This window comes from Lissotriton vulgaris, chromosome 5, assembly GCF_964263255.1.
Source record: "Lissotriton vulgaris chromosome 5, aLisVul1.2, whole genome shotgun sequence".
NCBI lineage: Eukaryota > Metazoa > Chordata > Amphibia > Caudata > Salamandridae > Lissotriton > Lissotriton vulgaris.
In genome coordinates, this window is record NC_141693.1 from 1,671,993,437 (window position 1) to 1,672,012,342 (window position 18,906).

Genomic DNA, 18,906 nt, shown 5'->3' on the forward strand with positions numbered 1-18,906 from the left:
CTGTTTCTGTAAAGCGCTCTGATATCTGCAAAGATCTTATTCGCGCTATATAAAACTCTAAAAATAAAATAAATAAATCTTCCTATTAGCCCAACACGTCCCAGGAGTTTAAAACACCATGGCAGATCTGCGAAGTCGACAAACTCTGCAAATCCACGAGTGGGAACTTCATCCGTACTTTCTAATGTGGGGATAACCTCAGATAGACCTCTTTGCCACCCACGAAAACGCAAAATGCCCAAGCTTGGCCGCCAGATACCCACACCCATTGTCCAAAGGCAATGCGATATGGATGAACTGGTCAAAACTATTTGCGCACGCTTTTCCTCCTCTCCCACTAATTCCATTAGTGGTGCGCAAACTACAGCAACATTCCCGAACGCTCATTCTGATCGCTCCAACTTGGGCCAGACAACCGTGGTACACCACGCTGTTGCAAATGTCTGTAGTACCACACCAAAAACTAAACCTATCTCCACGCCTATTAACGCAGAACCGTGGAGAGATCAGGCACCCGGACCCAGCTCAGCACAACCTAGCTATCTGGCTCCTGAGGTCATAGAGTTTGGTTACCTCAACTTTCCCTCAGACTGTATGAACCTTATCAAAGAAGCTAGACGCCCCACTACTAGAGCATGTTACGCTAAGTGGAAAAGGTTTTTAATATACTGTCTAAACAAACAAATTGATCCTCTACATGTGTCTATTCAACACATCATTGGATATTTACTGCACCTTCAAAAGTGTAACTTAGCCTACACGTCTATCAGGTTGCATCTTGCAGCTATTGCAGCATACTTGCAAAATAGACAACATCTATCTCTTTTTAGAGTGCCAGCTATTAAATCTTTCATGGAAGGACTCAAAAGAATAATTCCTCCCAGAGCACCACCCGCACCAGTGTGGAATCTAAATGTAGTTCTCACAAGGTTAATGGGTACTCCCTTCGAACCATTACATAAATGCGAATTGCAATTTCTAACCTGGAAAGTAGCTTTCCTGGTAGCCATTACCTCTCAAAAGGGTTAGTGAACTACAAGCATCTACCATTCAGGAACCCTTTCTGCAAATGCATCATAACAAGGTGGTTATTCGTACAAATCCAAAATTTCTCCCAAAAGTAATTTCCCCGCTTCATCTAAATAAATTTGTTGAGCTGCCCGTGTTTTTCTCGCAGCCTCAAACGGTCGTAGAGAGAGCTCTACACACTTTAGATGTCAAGAGAGCATTACTGTACTACATTGAAAGAACACAAACCTTTCGTAAGACAAAACAACTTTTTGTGTCTTTCTCACCGCCACATGAAGGCAATCCCATTTCAAAGTCAGGGATTGCTAGGTGGATTGTTAAATGCATACAAATATGTTATCAAAAAGCTAAACGCAAATTAACAATCCCACCAAAAGCCCATTCTACCAGAATAAGGGCTTCAATGGCATTCTTAGGGAACATTCCCCTAGATGACCTATGCAAAGCAGCCACTTGGGCTACACTGCACACATTCACAAAGCATTACTGTGTAGATGTGCAAACTAAGCAACAAGCTACTGTGGGCCAGGCTGTACTAAAAACAGTTTCAAACCACTGCAACAGATACAGGTGGTAGCCGCTAGGTGTGGGAACTGCTAGGTAATCTATGCATAGTGTGCAATCTGCAGCTCCTATGCCTCGAACGGAAAATGCTACTTACCAGTATGCATCTGTTCTTGGCATGTAGAGCTGCAGAGTTGCACATGCCCACCTGCCTCCCCGGCTACCTTTTATCTGTTCCAGTATTATCTTACTTAAATACATATCACATGGACATCACTATCTCTTATACAGCTCCATCACTTCCCTAATGGCGAAAAACAATCTGGGGATGGAGCCGATGACCATGCGCAGTATCATCCAAAGGAAGAGTTACCTATCCTGTGACTTCCAAAGGCATTTCTACAAAACAAACTGCAAACATCCGGGCCCAACACTAGGTGGCAATCTATGCATAGTGTGCAACTCTGCAGCTCTACATGCCAAGAATAGATGCATACTGGTAAGTAGCATTTTCCTTCAAGCTACTGCAACAGATAGGGGTGGTCGCCGCTAAGAGTGGGTACTGCTATACAAGTTATGCACAGTGTGTAATCTGCAGCTCATATGCCTCGAACGGAAAATGCTACTTACCGGTATGCATCTGTTCTTGGCATGTAGAGCTGCTGAGTTACACACACCCACCCACCTCCCTGGCAACCCTTGTCTGTTCCAGTATTATCTTAATTAGATACAGATTACAAGGACATCCTTACTTTTAGTGCAAAGCTTCATCATTTCCCTAATGGCGAAAAACAATCTGAGCATGGAGCCGATGCCCATGCGCAATGTGGTCCATTGGAGGAGTCCCCTATCTCGTGACTTCCAAATAACTTTTCAAGACAACAAAAAACTGCAAACATCCGGGCTCAACACTAGGTGGCGATCTATGCACAGTGTGTGACTCTGCAGCTCAACATGCCAAGAACAGATGCATACTGGTAAGTAGCCTTTTCCTTAGGGGTGTTACAGATAGGTAAAAGGTTGGGACCAAAGGGTTCCTTCCCTAGGGTGGGTACACCCCCTATTAGGCCACCCTCAGTGGGAGGGGGGCATAAGCCTTTCCCTGATTGTCTGAGCCCCTCCCCCCATCAACAAGATGGCGGGGACAGAGTTGTGCTTCACCTAGCCTCCCCACCTGAGGGGTGGAGTTGGCAGAAGTGGGCACACCTCTTTCTTCACTTGTTTTCCTGCCGGTTCTCCCGAACCAGTGGGGACCAGTTTCTGAAAGCAGCAAGTGGCCTGGGAAAGCTCACAAATAAAGCAAGCCCTTGAAGCTTCCCTTTCGTGGACCCTACCCATCTTGGGGGAGGAGGGTTGGCACCTCGTCACAGGTTGTTTCAGGCCCCGAGAGCAGCAGGCTCTCGACCCAGGGGTCCAGAAACATGTGTGGTGGTGGCAGCTGAAAGCAGCCACTCAGCCTGGACACAAGTGGTAGGTCGTTTTTCAGTGGACAGCTCTAAGATGCCCTCTGTGTGCATTTTTCATGAAATCCCACACTGGCATCAGTGTGGGTTTAATGTGCTGAGACGTTTGATACCAAACCTCGATTTGCAGTGCAGCCATTATGGTGCTGTGGATTTCGTAATGACAAACTAACAGCGCCATATACTCTTAATGTCTCAATGGCAGCACTTAAGCTGTACCCACTGTTTATATTACCCGACAATGAACAAGCTTCAAGTCCCAGCTTACAGAAACACTAACAGCAAATTATTACTGTGAACCCAACATTAAATGCTCAACAGCCCACTCCCGTACACCACCAGGTTCATCATGCTTCCCCTCCTTGCTTAAGAAGACCTTAAATAAACCCCCACAATGCGGCAGTCGTTGAAGAACCGAAAGCACTCTCAATTGGCATGGAAAATGCAAACTCAACTACAAGTAGAGAAAACAAATTCCAGAACCAACTTAAATTTTTTCCTCATTCTCGACCTCAGACTCACCTATCTATTGCTGGACATAACCACCTAAATGTAACCATCAAGCATGCATCAAAGTCACCTGGAGAACCCCAGACTAGTCCGCTCGAGGAAATTGTCTGCACAGACTAGGAACAGTTTCTGGCTCGCCACCAGAAAACTGATTTATTCGACTCTGGTCTTTGCCAACAGGGAGTTGCCTGTGACCCTAAGAACATCAAAATTCTCTTCGTACCGTAATACAAATAGGACAGCATGATGTCCTTAATAGAACTAACATCATAAAATTATTAAAAGGAGTACCGGGATTTAATACACTGGCATCTGAAGATAGCGAGTATACCTAATCTCTCCCTCCATGAGGGCCTAAACCCTCAGAAGTAACATTGGCAGTTTAAATCTTCTATCTGGGCTCAAGCCCTCTTAGCCAGCAAGACATCTTCTGGTCAGGGGGAATTAAAATTACCCATATCATAAACCAGTCTATCTCACTTTGCTAGCTAAGATAAGTCACTCCGCCAAGTTCTCACCGGACCCCAAACGCTGATAGAATCAAGCCGTACTCAATTTTTGAAAATGCTGTAGGTCACGCACCCACAAAAGACAGACCATGGACCACACCCACTAATTTTAACAAAGTTCGAGACTGGGGATGGTTGCCAGCAGCCTTGTCCCATAAAAGCTCAGCTTGACCAGTCGGGCAATGCTCGCAAAAATTAAAACAAAAGGAAGTTGTCAAACATTACGAACCTCACCCTCAACCTGTAACTCTTACCAACTCGCAGTCAGTCTTCCTCATCTCTATGCTCCTGGAACATTAGTGGCCTTCAACACAAAATGGCCTCATTAGAGATTCAAATTTATTTTTAGATATGACCTCCTTGCTTTCTAGGAAACATGGGCTACTCAAAACTGCCCCTCAGAATACTGGAAATCAGCTGTAATGCATTGAAATTGTGGATGGCCTAAGGGGGGCTTGTCCACTTACATTTCTTGCAGCTTAAACGGCCCTATTGAGCTATTAGACCTCAATGAGGATTGGCTGCTTGGAGTTAAAATCAATTAGTGGAGACAACAGCATCCTCTGCTGCTTAATGTTTACATTAATCCGAGTGCACGAACAAAAAGGTCTCACTTAAATCTCATAGTTCTGTGTGACCTGGCTGGGGATTTTCCTCATGCAGATTGTTTGCTTACTGGGGACTTTAACACCACTTTTATTAGGGGAAACCCGGCAGATTTAGGAAGTCTCCTACCATTTCCTCCGCCGGTTTTGAAGGATGAGGTCAAACCTAAACCCCAACCGCATTGTGGATTAGGGGAACACTGTGTGTTGCGACTTTACAGCGCCGGTTTCATTGTAATGAATGGGAGATTTTCACAGGATAATCAACCGAATTGGACATGGACAAACGGTCGAAAGTATTCTTACTTGAATTATACCATCTGTAATTTAGACCGGTTTCCAAAAGTAGAAAATTACAGTATTATAGCTCGATCTGAGAGTAATCACCGACCACAAGTTGTTACTGTTACCCTAAACTCAGTCTATCATGATCCTGCTACAATTACACACAGGGGAGTTCATTGTGAAAACTTAAAACGTTTAAGATGGAATGACAACATCAGTATAAATATTATGAAGGAAAGCCTACTGCAGGTTGTTTCCTGCTGAAAGCCTCTCCTATAGCTGATTAGACAAACTTTTGTTCCCAACTTTTAAGTCAATTTCCATCACCATCTCATTCCTATACCGATTTTTGTAGTATACAGGCCCCCTCTTCAAATCCAAGTATGTTGTTAAAGACCAGAAATACTCCCTCAAGAAAGCCAGGAAGCATCCTGAATTTGAAGAACTACTGAATGAGTACAAAATCGCACCAAAAACTATAGATGGGCATACCAAAAGGATAAAAAAAAATCTTTAACCACTTCGGTGCTCATGTCTGCTCCAGGCATGAGCACCGTGGTGCCCCGCCCCCCTATCCCCCCCCCTCCCCTCCCCTCGCCCCCCCTCCCCTTATTAGTGTCAAACACTTTTAAATACTACCCCCCACCAGTTCTGGCGGCGGGGCTAGCATTCCACCCTTCTAGAGGGAGAAGACATGTACACCCTGGTCTAACTGGTAGAAGTTAAACGGAGCCCCAGCATCACAAAATGGATGCCGCTGCCACAGACACGAGTCTGACCTACCGCTGGACGAAACTCTGGCAGGGGTGGCTTGGACAATAGGTTTCCTGTCCAGAGATGCCATCACCTCCCCAGACAGACTTTAGTGTATTGGGGCAGGGTGGGTGCATTCAGTCAATGCTTTTCAGACAGCGCCTGGGCACACAGGGTGTCCCCGTGCATTTCCCAGTTCAAACCGGTTGCTGTGGCACTCCGCCCCAGCTCAGGCGCGAAACTGGACATAGGGGAAGGGGTGTAACCACCCCTTCTCCAGTATTGGGCTGTCTTTCATAGATTCACATGCTTGAATATTCCCCGTCGTCGGAGTGAGAGTCCCACGGTAAATAAAATAGCAATAAATACTAAATATATATTGTCATAGTTTCTCCTACCGAATGGAATCCCGAGGTCTACGGTGAGGCAGTTTGGGGACCCGAGGAGGTGCGCTTCTTTCCGTTAACAAACAGGAATTTTGCTTTCAAAATACATGAACTGCTGTGACATTTCCGTGGTACATTGTGATGTGCATATCCCCCCATGCAGCACTTACCTGGGAACATCAAGAGGCATCCTGGGTGTTGTAGTTCACGAACACCTTGTGGACTAACTACAAGTGAGCAAATTACATCAGGGAGGCGAGGCGGGGCGGACCCTCTACCAATAAAAGGGAGGCAGAATTCAGTCCATGTGTTTGGAAGCTACCTGGAGACTTGGGCACTGATGAAGGCTGATCCTAATGCCGAAATGCATTTGCCAAATACGAAATAAAGTGTGCCTCCAAAGTGTTCCCCTGCGTGGTCTCTGCTCATTCGGAAGAAGGAATATATATATATATATATATATATATATATATATATATATATATATATATATATATATATATATATATATATATATATATATATATATATATATATATATAATCAGAATTATGTAAAAAAAGATGCATAGGTTGCCTGCCCAAAATTTTACATAGGAATGCATGGGAATAGAAAAGACACAATGCAGCCTATCCTTGTCATTATGTTTGTCCAAACTGCAGCCAATCAGGCGACAGCAGCCCTCTAGAACCTTCTCCTCAGAGCTCAACACCTCAGATTTTCTACCGCACGTCGTGTGTAAGGGAGGCTCCCTGAGCTCTGCTCAGTTTCTTTCTCTTCAGGTTTTTTCCTGTTCTCTACAATGTCTACTAGTAAGAAGTCTCTTTTCAGAGCCCGTTCATCCTGTGGAAAGCTAAGACTGTTTCATGAGGACCCACACAGTAAGTGTATTTACTGCCTTTACCCTGACCATGAGGTGGGAAGCTGGAAGTTCTGTAGAACTTTCTCCACAAAGACTTTAAAAGATAGAGAAGGCCGTTTACGTCTCTGGCTTCAGAGGCTAAAGGATAAAGACAATGTACTTTCTGATGCTGAAAGTCTCATTTCAGGCCATTCAAAAGCAGCTTCTAAGCGTGGTAGTGTGCAGGCGGTGCCTTCTCCATTTTTGAAAAAGATGTCTCTCTCCTTAACCCCTGCGGTGTCTTCACCTTTGCCTACCACTTCTGGGCCCACGACACATGGCTCTCAGGCTCCTTCTGCTTCCACTTCTTCTCTGAAGAAAACTGATTTTCCGTCAACGGTGACTTCGACTCCGTTGACGAGAATAGCTGTCTCTGGATCAAAGTAGACGATGACAGTCACGACGACGCTGGCCTCTGGATCGTCTTCAGCCCCAGCGTCGACGCCTTCGTCGTCCATGAGGGTTGTTCTTAGCTCCAGGACTGTTTCTTCAATTATTCCAATTTCGTCCTAGTCGACGAAGAAACTTCAGTCGTCGACAGTCTGTTCGTCGCCGACGAAAGGCTCGAAGATGTTGGTTTCGTCGACGCCCTCCATTAGTGTTCTGTCGACGGTTGCCCCGTCGACGACTGTCTCGTCGATGAAAAAGTTAAAATTGAAGGTTCCGTCGACGACTACGTCCATGAAGGTTCCGTCGACGGCTCCACTGCTGACGTCTCCGTCGACGATGTCCTCGTCGACGACGATTTTACTGACAGCTCCCTCAAAGAAGACGACCGATAGATTGCCGTCGACACGGTCGCAATATGCGGTTTCAATGTCAGCCTCTTCATTTGCCTCACTGCCTTTGATACTGCTACAGTCCAGCAAATCGGACCATTTTGGAACTTTCACAGAAGGGGAAATGGCTCTTCCACCCTCTCCTTTGTTTGCTACGGACTAAGATCAGGAGTCTGACGGCCAAGCTCAAAGTCTTTCGGACTTGAATATAAAGTGCCAAGACTTCAGTAATGATGAAGAGGAACAGTATGGCCAACATCATGAAGTTCACTCTCAAATACCAGCTGCGATGTTCCCTTTATCTATGATTTCGAGCCTCCAAAGCATGTTGGAGGATTATAATCGGCGATTCCCGCCATCTCCACAAGTAACTACTGTCCCATCGGTTTTGAACCCGATTACGGAGCCGTCAGCTGCTCCTTCACAACCAGCACCGCCTGTTACCATTCATAGAAGCACATCAGTTCAAGTTCACGCAACTCTTTATCCCGATGATGATGATGAGAATCCTCCAGAGCGTGAGGATGGAGAAGTTTCGGATGTGGATGGTGATGATGAACAGATGGCGGAGTGGGATGACTATCGTGCACAGACACCATCCCCATCTCCGGTGACGCCAGGGGATTCTCCTCCGGTGGATATTGCCAGCTTCCACCAATTGATGGACAGGGCTGCGCAACGATTCAAGTTACCACGAGTCCAGAGGGAGGAAGATTGCTTCCTCTATGATTTAAAGAACCAACCGTTCAAACAGATTCACACTGTCCCGATTATAGATTTCATCTGGGCTGAAGGAGTAAAACTCATGAAGACCCCAAACTCTTTACCAGCACAATTGCCAAGGTTGGAAAAAAAAATATAAGGCGCCGGTGGGATCTCCGGAATGCCTTACGGGCCAGCCTAAGCCTGATTCTGTCGTTACGCAGGCAGCTCAGAGAGGATTGAGAAATCCAGCATCTACTATCACTGCTCCTCCAGACCGAGAGTTTTCCTCCATGTCCTCTACAACTGTAGGAGTGGCTAATGCTATGGCCATTTTAGGTCACTATGACCGTCAGGTTTGGGCGGATATGTCCGCCTACGTGGCGTTACTTCCAGATGCTTCCAAGGCAGAAGCGCAGCAGCTTCTGCAAGAAGGTGAAAGAACTTCCGAAGAGCTAATTGATTGTGCAGTGGTTGTGGCCTGCACTGGTTTTCGACAACTCGCTGGAGCGGCCGTCCTACGTCGACAAGTTGGGGAATTTCCAACAAACGTCAATGACTTGCCTGTCAATCTAAGAATTGGAGGTCAAATCTCTCCGTTTGGTTCTCAATGGTCCTCCATTACAACAGACCGTTGGGTACTCGACATTGTGGAAAAAGGCCATGCATTGGAATTTGTCGAAGTACCTCCTCCAACGCCACCTTCCGGACCACCACCTCCGCACCTCAAGGAACTATTTCATCAAGTTCGCCTTCTCATTCAGAAAGGTGCGGTAGAAGTAGTGCCAAGGTCTCAGAGAGGGAAGGGGTTTTATTCCCGTTTTTTCCTTATTGTCAAGAAAAACGGAGAATGGAGACCCATATTGGACTTGAGAGCGCTCAATCAATATCTCAAGGATCAATCCTTCGTATGCTGACGCTTGCAGAAATCTTGCGCTTACTCTCGGTCGGAGGTTTCATGACAACCATCGACCTCCGAGACGCCTACTTCCATGTCCCAATACTCGCAGGTCATCGGAAGTTCCTGCGCTTCAAGGTGGGGCACCTTCATTTCCAGTTCAAGGTCCTTCCATTTGGCCTCCGGTCGGCCCCCCGAGTCTTTACCAAGATATTGGCTCCGGTCATGGCCTTCCTTCGCCTCCAAGGTATCCAGATATTCCCATATCTCGACGACTGCCTCCTGAAATCGCAGTCCCGCTCACAACTGCTGCACCATACCTCCATTTGTCAGACAGTCTTTCGTTCCTTGGGTCTGTCCATCAACCTGGAACAATCTCAATTGCAGCCAACAACTTGCAAGGATTTCCAAGGAGCCATGCTGGACACCAAGCTGGCAAAGGCGTTTGTTTCCCTGGAACGTCAACATAGGATTCTACGCCTAGTCTTGCTTCTACTGACAAAGAGGTGCATTTCAGTCCGTCTGTTGAAGTTCTTTCTAGGTATGGCTTCTTCGTGCATCGCTCTTATCCCTCATTGCAGACTACGAGCACGACCTATTCAAGAGGGACTGAACGGACAGTGGCGTCAAGTCACCGGTTCCTTCAACGATCAGATCTCTGTCACCATTCCCATGACGAAAGCGCTCAGATGGTGGGCACAGCCATGTCATCTTGCAGCAGGGATGTCCTTCCTGTTCAACACCCCAGATCTGACACTAACTACGGACGCATCTCTGGAGGGTTGGGGAGCGCACCTCCAAGACCGGTCCATCCAGGGGAAATGGACTCTGCACCAGAAAGCCTGGCACATCAACAAATTGGAGCTCGTGGCTATCTTTTTAGCCCTGAAATCGTTTCAACCAGTGCTGCAGGGAGAGTCTGTCCTCATACAGACAGACAACACAACCTGCATGCACTACATAAACAAGCAGGGCGGAACGAAGTCTCCGGTGTTATCCCGCCTAGCACAGGCGATTTGGGACTGGTCCATCAATCATCAAATCACTATCACTGCAGTTCATCTTCCGGGGTTGTCCAACCTCCTGGCAGATTCCGTAAGCAGATCCCGATCATCCACCCACGAGTGGGAACTACATCAACCGACACTCGATATGATCTTTCGTCGCTGGGGTCACCCAGCACTAGACCTCTTTGCAACTCCAGAGAACCGCAAATGCCCGTCTTACGCAAGTTGGCATTCCCACAAAGGGTCACAGGGCAATGCCCTTTTGATGGATTTGACGAATTCTTTGCTTACGCCTTTCCTCCAATCCCTCTGGTGCCGCAAGTGCTTTGGAAGATACGGAGAGAACCCTGCCACATCCTTCTCATTGCTCCCAGGTGGCCACGGCAGGCGTGGTTCTCGGAGCTGCTCCTCCTGTCTCAATGCAAGCCAATCCTTCTTCATCCTCGGATGGATCTTCTTTCCATGGACAGGGGTCTAGTCTACCATCCGGACCCCTCTTCTCTGAGCTTATCAGCCTGGAACCTGAGCACTGTGAATTTGCACATTTAGCCATTCCTCAAGAGTGTTGTGACATCCTTGCTCAGGCCAGAGCTCCATCAACTGTAAAGACTTACAAATTTAAATGGAAACGCTTCTGCCATTGGTGTGCTGACGCCTGGGTGCATCCCTTGCGTGCCACGCCCGCTGAGCTCCTCCCTTTCTTTTTTCAACTAGCTCAGTCTGGATTGTCTCATGCTACTTTAAGAGTTTTTCTGGCGGCAATTTCACGCTTCCGCCACGATGGCTCCGCCTCCCTATGTTCCTCCAGGATAATACGCCAATTTTTCAAGGGACTCTGTCGAACATTTCCTCCAGTCCCCCTCCCGAGTGGCGCCTCAACATGGTCTTAACACAGTTAATGAATGCACCATTTGAACCAATCCATAGAACAGACCTCAAGTATATCACCTGGAAGGTCGCGCTTCTTCTTGCTTTGACGTCTTCACGTCTAGTGAGTGACATGCATGCATTCAAGATCAAACCACCTTTTCTTCATTTTAAACCGGATTCTGTGCTGTTACGCACTAACCCTACTTTTCTTCCAAAAGTGCCTTCAGACTTTCATATTAATGAACCTGTTATCCTGAAGTCTTTCTTTGCTAACCTGCAATCTCCTGCGGAACAACGCTTGCACTCCTTAGATATTAGACGGTGCTTGAAGTTCTACATCAGCAAAACAGCCCAGTTCCGAAGATCGGATTAGCTCTTCGTGGCCTATGGCCGCTTTCAAAAGGGACGACCAGTCACCAAACCTACAATAGCCTGATGGGTGGCTTCGGCTATTGCTTTCTGCCATCAGAAGGCGGGAAAGCCTTTACAGACTGCAGTACGGGCCCATTCCACCAGATCTATGGCGTCTTCTACTGCACTCTTTGCCGGTGTCCCATTGCATCAGATTTGCAGAGCAGCCACGTGGTCCAGCAGACACACGTTCACGAAGCACTACTGTCTGGGTGCCATGGCTGAAGGGGATACCGCAGTAAGACAAGCTGTGCTCCGTAATCTTTTTCAATAAGGTGAGCCTCTGTTCTACCCTCCTCCTATTAGTTTCCATATGATTTATGTCTCTTTATTGTGTATACATCTGTATATATATATTTTCTATTGCATGTGTTCTTACACCTAAAATTGTTTTCAGTCTTTCCTTATGCATTGTATTATGGAAACTTTGTGTTATAGTACAGACTGCTAACTATTCTATATTCAAGCATGTGAATCTATGAAAGACACCCCAATACTGGAGAAGAACAATTGTTACTTACCTGTAAACAGGTGGTTCTCCAGTATTGGTGTCTTTCATAGATTCACATGCGACCCTCCCTCCTCCCCTCAGAGGCTCTCTTCTCCTCATAGTATTTGGGTCACTCTGTGCTACGAAAATCTGAGGTGTTGAGCTCTGAGGAGAAGGTTCTAGAGGGCTGCTGTCGCCTGATTGGCTGCAGTTTGGACCAACATAATGACCAGGATAGGCTGCATTGGGTCTTTTCTATTTCCATGCATTCCTATGTAGAATTTTGGGCAGGCAACCTATGCCTCTTCTTTACATATTTCTGTTTTTTTCCTCTAATTATATATGGATATATATATATATATATATATATATATATATATATATATATATATATATATATATATATATATATATATATATAGTATTTATTGCTATTTTATTTACCGTGGGACTCCGACAACGGGGAATATTCAAGCATGTGAATCTATGAAAGACACCAATACTGGAGAACCACCTGTTTACAGGTAAGTAACAATTGTTCCTCCCCAGGTCCTCCCATAGGTGGGACCTTAGAGTTAGTCCAACTCCTACACTACACTTACTATAAGTATAGGAACCCAGTCCCTAGGACTTCAGTTTACCCTGGACGAAACGCTGTAACATATATCTTGGACCTTCGACATTCCATTTCGACTGGAAGACTGAAGAAATCTCCCTTGGGGTCAAGGAGTGACTCCCCTGTTCAAACAGGCACCATAGATGATCCTGAAGAATCTACGACGCAGGACACGGACTTCAAGACATCTCCAAGGCCGACACGAGTCCACAGCAAAGCGGAGACCTGTAGCCATCACAAGAGACGTGGGACCGGAACTCCTGGACATCCAGCACATTTGCTAGTGCATCGACTTCCCGAGCTTTCCCGAAGTTGTGCATTGGGCTACTTGTAGTCCAAGCCCTGAGCACCTTTTGCACCGAAGCTTGGAGGCATAAACTCCCGGAGTGTTCCGTGGGCCCACTTCCTTCATTTCTGCTCGAGGCCCCTTTGCGATCTCTAGTCTGTTAGCTAGTGGGTCCCCACGAAGGACAAGCCTTTGTTTCAAGGGCTTTCCTGGTTGCTACAGATGTGCTCTGACCCCCTCCAAAGGGTGAGTCCCTCAGACCTTGCTGGTCTCCACTGAAGCCAATCTTTCCATTCTGAGTGGGTTGCTGTTACCAAGGCTTTTTGGGTCCAATCCGGATACCAACTCTGCAGCACTCGACATCTGACTGGACAGCTCGAATCCAGCTCCTCTTTGTCGTCGACGCCGCCTGGACCTTGGGGCTGAAGAGTCAAGCTTCACCTTCATCACCTGAAATCACCCGGCAATGGCTTGCATCTTCTTATCGCCTTCCTGGTCACTGGCTAGTGACCCAGACTCTGTCTCCTCTGTTTCAGGTTCTTAAGATCTCCGATCCACGCTTGGATCCATCCGGACACTTCACCTGGTCGCCTGCAGCACTTCTTTGCAACTCTCCACTGGAAACGACGACGAAACCAGACACGAAAGATACCTATGCACCCGGCTTCCCTGGGTGAGGTAACACAAGTACTTCGGTGCTCCCATGGGCCTTGACTCTCGAAGTGTCCAGTATTGAAAGGGTTTTACCGTAGTCCACTCCTAAGTGTCCTTATTCTTTAAAATTCTAACTTTAACTTTCTCTATAGAAGTCGATGGTGATTCGCGGCTGTGTTTAGACACTGCACGCATCCCATGTGAGTCTCCTGCGCCCCTACCTTGGGTGGTTCCTTGTTGCCCCAGCAGTACTACAGGCCCTAGGCCTTGTCTCTGTTGAGAGCGGTACTTATACCACTTTCTTAGTATATGGTTTGTGAGGCCGCTAGTGCAAAACGTATACTGTGCTAATTTACTGTGTGCTATTTAAGTTCTTGTATTGTACTTCTGCCTCTAGCCTCATAAAGAGACTAGAGGGGTGTGTTTAGATATATATATATATATATATGCAGCAGAACCCCTCCTAGGCAGAGAGCAGAGGCCACAGCAGGGGAAACTTTTGGAAGCAGCATTTATTCATTTGAAACGGCGAATGCATTTCGGCTGCTCATACAGCCTTCCTCAGCGCCCAAATGACAGGAAGTTCTAAGCAAGCTGATGGTAAGTCCTGCCTCCTTTGTAATGCTCAAAGGTCCGCTCCGCCCCTCGGATGTCTTCCCACCTGATGAGTTCATAGTGTCCATGTGGACTGCACTACCCAGAATGCATCCTCATATTGCCAGGCGGGTGACGCGTGGGGTGTTTGAAATTAAAATCTTGTGATTATGCGGAGGTGCTCGGTCCAAATACCTGCACATTAGAGCCAATGTCCTGCTGATGAATTAAAAATGCGCCTCCTCCGGTCCCCTTTGACCACCTCGACCCCAAAGTCCGGACAGTTGTAGAGGCCGCTAGTGCAAAACGTATACTGTGCTAATTTACTGTGTGCTATTTAAGTTCTTGTATTGTACTTCTGCCTCTAGCCTCATAAAGAGACTAGAGGGGTGTGTTTAGATATATATATATATATATATATATATATATATATATATATATATATATATATATATATATATATATATATATATATATACACATCTCATGGTTCTTCTTTCACTTGAGCATTTGAACATTCAAGAGATTATAGATTATAGACTGCAAAAACAAGCTGCTTTACATTCCTTCAAGACTTAGCCTGAAGGCTGCTCTCCACAGCTACCACTAGGAAAGCTTTCTATAAAGGTTGTCTAAACCTACCATCAATAAGGGTCGTTTGGACTGGTGCAAGGTGCCCACTAGAATAGTGGACATCATATGCCAGGCCAATTTCACACATACATCTCCATGGGAAGGACAATGTGGTAGCAGGCAGACTTCAGCATCCCACAAATGGGAGATCAACCAACAGGAAATACAGAAAGTATTCCGGAAGTGGGGTACACTGCAAATAGACCTATTTGCAACACACCAAAATGCAAAATACCAACACTTCGCATCCAGACAACCAGACCACCTGTCACAAGGGAATGCACTATAGATAAGTTGGTCAGACATATGCATATGCTTTTCCCCTGATACCACTGATACACACGGTACTCCGCAAATGCAGGATCAGCAACATGTCGCTGATACTAATAGCACCTCAGTGGGCCAGACAGTCATAGTTCTCAAAAATAGTAAAAATGGTGCATGCACCAGCACACAGATTCCCAAAAAGAAGGGACCTGTGAACAATGCAGAACGGAAGGGTGGTACAGCCAGAGAGCCTCAGCCAAGCGGCATGGCTCCTGAAGATCTAGAGTTTGCACACCTCAAACTACCGGCGAGCACAATGGCAGTACTTAGGGAGGCAAGAAGACCTACCACAAGGAAATGCTACGTAGCAAAGAAGAAAAGATTCTCCGAATGGTGCATTTTGGAGAAACTGAAAAGGAAAATCACAAATGAATCAATGGTCCTAAAATGCTTAACACATCGACTACAAAGTAAACTAAGCTACACATCCCTAAGGGTGCACTTAGCGGCGATAGTGGCTTACACAAGAGGAGAAACAGGTAAAAGATTCTTCACCTCCCAAGAAGTAAAGAGATTTCTAGAAGGAGCAAAGAGTCGCACCTCGAAACAGAATGCCAGCATCAGCATAGAACCTCGACGTAGTGCTAACTCAATTGATGAAGGCACCATTTGACCCGATTCTCAAGGATATACTGCACATGCTCACGCTAAAGACGGCCTTCTTAGTGGCTGTCACATCTCTAGGAAGAGTAAGTGAGTTGCAAACGCTAGCACATCAAGAGCCCTACCTGCAGATACACACTGATAGGATCGGAATGAGAACAGACCCACACTTCATGTCAAAGGTGGTGTCTCGGTTCCACGTCAACCAAACAATCCAAATACCTAGCTTTTTCCAAAAACGACAAGAACAGAAAGGGCGCTGCACACACTGGACGCCAGGAGGGCTGTGACACACTATATAGAAAGTACAAAGGAGTGCAGAAAGACAACGCAGCTCTTTGGTTCCCTCGCCAGCAGTTTTTTGGGACGTCCAGTTACCAAAAATACCATTGCACAGTGGATTGCAGAAACTATACAACAGCAAGCAGGACAACTGTTACAAGGAGCAGCTCATGGTCACTAAACAAGGAAGAAAGGAGCAACTATTGTGTTTCTAGCTAACACACCAATTCAAGACATTTGCCAAGCTGCAACATGGTCTTCAATGCACATGTTCACTAAGCACTACTGTGTAGATATACAAAGAAGCGCAAGTGGGACAGTAACCAATGCTCAACTTCCACCCAGCCACCACAATAAGGATAAACTTCTACAAAGTCTATGAACAGCATAGTGAATCCAGAAAGATTCACGCTGCAAAACGTATATTTTCTTACCTGTCTGTGTAGTTTTGCAGCTTGAAGACTTTCTGGATTCACTAGCAAACCCACCCTCCTCCGCCAGAAAGGTGAGACAGGAGGAAAGGACTTTAGAAATTGAGGAAAAACAAGAACACGACAAGAAAAAATCATCCGAAGATGGCGACCAAAGGTGGGAGCTTCCGGAGGAAGCACGTCGACATCACGAAGGAAACCAAATGGTGGAATAATGCACAGCATAGTTAATCCAGAAAGTTCTCAAGCTGCAAAACTACACCGACAGGTAAACTATACGTTGTAGCACAGAGACTACAAATATATAGGTTTTGGTTTACTATTTGTTTTTCTGGTAGTGAAGTGTTCTTACCAGTGAGACATTACATTTATTTTGTTACGCTCAATGGATTCTGAGCTGTATCATCTCTTGGCGTAAGCCTTGACTGCTTGTCTTGCTACTCTAAGAGGACTTTGTGCTAAAAGCGAGTCCTGGGGCTTTTTAGATTAAATGCAACACGTGTGGTAAACAACCTTATTTCATTGGAGTAGGGCAAAGCACGCTCCCAGGCCACTACCACTGGGCCTCAATATAAAGCCTCACTGTATATCTTACATTTAGTGTAATGGAAAGCTGCAGCATGGGGCTGTACTCACATTACCATTATTACTGTTTGTACCGTACGAGGAAGAGCCACAGTGGAGTATGAAAAAGGATTAAAAACTAGTACAATATCTTTTTAATACATGATACTTTATGAACTTGTGAATCCTTCTAAGAATCATGTTGCTAAAGAAACTAGTTACCTCTAACTATAGATTTGTAGCATGAAGTGGCCAAAACCCAGACACGTCCTGCATGGGCTCTGTCAGAGATCGAAACATTTATGATGTGCAGAAAAGAAACGCACATCCATGATGGTATAAAAACAAGTCTGACTATGGCACTAAGTACGAAAAAATACAAAGCGGCATCTCATTCACAAATCAGTATGGCAACGCTTTTGAGTACGTAAATGATTTACTCTTACTTATAGTTCTAATTATGCCACACCCAGCAAAACTATGTAAAGGAGCTAGTGAATCGAAATTTTGTAGAGTCGTGTCTCCATAACCAATTGTTTATTAGGTCTCCTAATCAAACCATAAAACTTGGTTTTATAAGAAAGTGAATGATTTAAATGGTATTGAATAGCAGTTTCCACACAGTGTGTGCTGAAGCGTTACTGTGCTGTATAGATTGTCCTCCTGAAAAGTGCCCTGAATGTAGATTAAAAACACTATACTAATTGTGGGTTATTGTTTGTGATACCAAGTATTTGTGACCTCTTCATGACCACAGAGAGGACCTTAAACACTACTGTGATAAACCTGCCACTCCCACTCATAGAAACTGTCATAAAGTAACATAGTCCAGTATTGTTCTCTTGGCATAACTTTGCCTGCACAAGTTAGTATTTTACATCAGATTCCTTAACCTGTCCGTATTAAAGGGGCTACTGATTGTTTTTGTTTTTTTATAAAGCATCAGTTTCACAAGTTGCCAAAACTTTTCTATTTCCAGCAGGCAATGAGGAGACGGCGGCCAGAATGTTCCTTCGATATTAATAACATTGTCATACCTATGTCTGTTGCTGCCACTACTCGTGTGGAGAAGCTACAGTATAAGGAGATCCTCACCCCAAGGTACTGTTTCGCTTAGTCATTGACTGCAGATGCGAATATGTAATTTTTGTTTTGCTAAGCGTTTCATCAGCTAAGCCATTTTATAAATACAAGCAAATTTCCTTTGTACTGGCAGGACTCCCGAAGTACTGGATTTTGAGCTTAACAGTGGTAAACAGCTTTGGAAGAATTTTAAAAAGCCTACTAGGAGCGCCTGCTCATTCTATCAAAATCATGGTCCAAGACAAACTCAGATGTTCTATTTACTATCTGATTACAGCATAGAGAGAGAACCATGTCAAACAGGTTTCATTGATCGATTATGAAACCTTCCCTGAATTCATATTTGCCGTTGGATGTTGTAGATCAGAGACACCAGCATCCTGGTGTGTCATTGTGTGTAACATTTGCTGCCGATGTTCATGGTTTTTTAGACTTTTAGTGACCGTTATCATTGTTGCCTCATTAAGTGAGATTGCCTTTTTTTAACATCTTGAGCACTGAAAGGTGCATTATACGTAGCTGTCTTGAAAACTTAATAAGAATTTTTAACAGCATCGATATCAGGAGAGTGATTTTTTTATTACTCTATACAACAACTTTAAGGTATACAAGTACGCCCAAGTCCATTCATTTTCCCTGCTCAAACTCGAGGGCTTCCACTGCAGACTAGCACATCCATATCTCTTGACTAGTTTAATTAGTTTACTATTTCCATACTCTTTTCTCATTCT

At 45.4% G+C, this 18,906-nt stretch overlaps 1 protein-coding gene across 1 annotated transcript in view; it reads left to right on the forward strand.

The window, feature by feature from the left end:
* Nucleotides 1-18,906, forward strand: part of KANSL1 (KAT8 regulatory NSL complex subunit 1) — a 430,493-nt gene that overhangs the window by 256,822 nt on the left and 154,765 nt on the right. The window contains exon 10 of the mRNA XM_086919827.1: nt 18,072-18,193. Within this exon, the coding sequence (XP_086775953.1) occupies nt 18,072-18,193 (122 nt within the window). The remainder of the gene's footprint in view (nt 1-18,071; nt 18,194-18,906) is intronic.